Below are 2,951 nucleotides of genomic sequence, written 5' to 3' on the forward strand. Positions count from 1 at the left end.
ATGTAAAAAATAGATCTTCCAACAAAAGATAAAAATAATACAAAATTGATAAATGTAGGTCAAATATGCTCATGCAATGAAATAAAATGCATGATAAATAATACTGAAACCTATGCATGAAATACATGCATAAGTTGAATTGTGTTTAATATACTAATGTTGGGTTCTAGTTGACAAATATTACAATGAGAAAACTAGTGCTCATTGATCTGACCTATTAAGTGATGCAATAGTCAAATGACCTAGGGGCTATAGTGGATCAATCGATTAAGATAATCATTGGAAGACTGCCATTAGAATTGATCAAGAAAATAGTTGACTAATGGTGCATATAATCAAGTGATCAATGACAAAACAATTGAAAATAATTGAAGCCGATCAAGATTGAAGTCTATAAAGGAGAAACAAGGGAAGAATTTGAATATTGCGAAATATAAATTGTACATTCCATTAAGCTTGATCTCTTGTACTCTTATCCCAATCCTCTAAGATATTTCTCTATCTCTGGATGTTATCTATGAAGGAGAAAGATAGTAAAGTTCTTGTTGTAAGATATTTCTCTATCTTCATTGAGAAATTATAAGCCATAAGATAGGACCAAGGATTTTGAACCACATTAAGGGGTGTTAGCTTTTTGGAATGCTTTCCCTCACTTATATTTTATTTCCACTGCTAATTTTGTTTATGTAACATTGCTAAGTCATTAGCAATAACATAACTCTTTTATTTGTAGGTTGATTCCTCTTTACCCTAGTTTACTTGAATCTGAGATCTTAACAATTAGTATAATTTTAATCAAATTAGCCGTGTTTAACTCATATTTACGTGTACATGTTGCAAAAAGGCGGGTCCCGCCGCCCAGCGGCCCCCTCACCCCTGCCCCACGAGTATGAGAGGGAGTAAATCACGGTGAATACGGGCCCGGCGATGACATGGCGGTCGAAGGTGTTTAGCACGGACAGATATTGATGTTATCGCAATTGCTGCCGCAGACCTTCGACCTCCCGACCCATGTTGCAAGAATACCATGTCATAACCGGTTGATCCCGCCCGTGGGGGCCATATTTACGTGTACATGATATATGAATAAGTTGTATAAGGACTTGAATGACATACGACTAAGGTTAATGGCTGACTCAATTCAATATTTGTCGGAGATTGGAGAATGATGTTCGTAGACAAGGAGCTCCCATTTCCCAATATGGATGCTCTTATCACTCTCATGGCTAAGCTCCTATTTGTTTGCTGGACCAACTCTATTAATCAAAACCCCAAAGAAGCTTCTCTCATTAACCGTCGTCTTGAAAGACTGACCACGTCAATTCTCAACAATCCCGAGAGACGGTCGGTACCCAGCACAACGAACAGAGATAACACATCCCCTCCTACAGTAAGCGGAGGGCTAAACTCTCTTTCTTCTAACTAATACGATACAACGAACCTTCGACATCATTATCGTACCCTTAACACTTGGCCAGATATACATAAACTGCCACTTCGACAAAGACATAACAAAAGAAAAATAAAACAACTAAAATCATCGGACTACTTCCTCGCCTTCTTCGCCGGAGCTTTCTTCGCCGGTGGCGCAGCCGCCTTCCTCTTGGATGCGGCCGGAGCCTTCTTCGGCGGCGCTGGCTTCTTCGAAGGTGTGCCCTTCGTCGTCTTTGGCGCCCTAGAAGGCGGTGCAGGGGACTTGGCTTTCGATCGTGTCACGGCTGGCTTGGACTTTGCGGCCGTAGACTTTGGCTTAGGCTTCGGCTTAGGTTTGGCCGCGGCTGGTGCTTTAGGCTTAACCTTCGTGTTCGCCGCTGGCGGAGCAGACTGCACCTTGGACTTACCAGCCTTTGCTGGCTTAGCCTTCGCCTTTGGTTGCGAATTAGATTTTGTTTTAGCAGCAGGCGCCGACTTGGCTTTGGGATTGGCGGCCGTCGCAGGATTCGACTTGGACTTGGCCGCTGCCGGGCTAGCCTTGGGTTTGGCTGTAGCAGGCTTCGCTTTGGGTTTCTTCGTGACGGTTTTAGGCTTAGGCTTCGGCTTCGGCTTCGACTTGGACTTTGGCTTTGCCTTTGGCTTGGCCGGGGCAGCAGAGGAAGATGCGGCCGGAGCACCGGAGAGCTTGTACGAATTCTTTACCTTCTTCAACTTTTCAGCAGCTACGAGCCTCCTCAGCTGGCTGAGGAGGATCTTCCGAAAGTTCCCAGGAAGGTGATCCTTCTGCTTGTCCTCGATGTACTTGCCGATCGCGTACTGGCTCGATCCAGCACGCTCCTTCAACGTCACGATCGCCTCGGTAATCATCTACATATCCCGACCAGAAACTCACAATCGAGATTTATCCTAAAGCAAGATCCAATCGATGAGGGAGACACTATTGTTACCTCAGCGTAGGGCGGGTGTGAGGAGAGCTTTCGGGGGCCTGACGGCTTCTTCCTAGGCTTGGGCTCCTTTTCCTTGGGAGGATTGACATCGGCGGCCGGATGCGCGTCCACAGCCTCCGCGCCGCCTTCCGCCGGGGCTTCAGCACTGGAAGGATCGACCAAGGTTTCACCGACCGCCGGGGCGACTTCTACCTCCTCCTGCGCCATGCCCGGAACTCTGGTACTTGGACGGAGCTAAGACTCAGATCTGGGGGTTGATTGAAGAGATGGTTAAGATGCCGGAGGAGGAAGGATTTAAATATACGCCTGAAGGGAGAACGACGAAAGCTGATTGGCCCACGGATTGTTCCCACGGATCGCTACCCCAGCTGCCTTCAAATGTGATCCCTCGGATGGGGTGCTACCAACGGTTGAGATGGAGTTAAGGCAAGCGGCCGGCTTGTAGTTAGGTGGGCAGGGCGTTTGAGCTTGGATAGAGTGTGCTTCTTTTCTCACTTTTGCAGGACAATAACTCAAGAAATATTCAAGTAAATTCCCCAAAATTCCCATCACTCTACAGCTCTTGAACTT

The 2,951-nt window shown here is 46.3% G+C and overlaps 1 protein-coding gene across 1 annotated transcript; it reads right to left on the reverse strand.

Annotated features, from left to right (window-relative positions):
* Positions 1 to 1,371: 1,371 nt before the first annotated feature.
* LOC122005625 (histone H1-like) lies at positions 1,372 to 2,664 on the reverse strand. Its single transcript, XM_042560737.1, has 2 exons — positions 2,382 to 2,664; positions 1,372 to 2,301 (listed from the first exon to the last, which is right to left on the reverse strand). The coding sequence occupies exons 1-2, from the start codon at positions 2,586 to 2,588 to the stop codon at positions 1,546 to 1,548; spliced, it is 963 nt and encodes a 320-aa protein (XP_042416671.1). The 5' UTR covers positions 2,589 to 2,664; the 3' UTR covers positions 1,372 to 1,545.
* Between the last annotated feature and the right edge of the window lie 287 nt (positions 2,665 to 2,951).

The sequence above is a fragment of the Zingiber officinale genome, chromosome 7B (genome assembly GCF_018446385.1).
Source record: "Zingiber officinale cultivar Zhangliang chromosome 7B, Zo_v1.1, whole genome shotgun sequence".
Taxonomy (NCBI): domain Eukaryota; kingdom Viridiplantae; phylum Streptophyta; class Magnoliopsida; order Zingiberales; family Zingiberaceae; genus Zingiber; species Zingiber officinale.

Coding starts and splice junctions, on each gene's coding strand:
- LOC122005625 (XM_042560737.1), bottom strand. CDS start 2,588: ATGGCGCAGGAGGAGGTAGAAGTCGCCCCGGCGGTCGGTGAAACCTTG. Junction 2,302..2,381: donor CACACCCGCCCTACGCTGAG/GTAACAATAGTG, acceptor CGGGATATGTAG/ATGATTACCGAGGCGATCGT.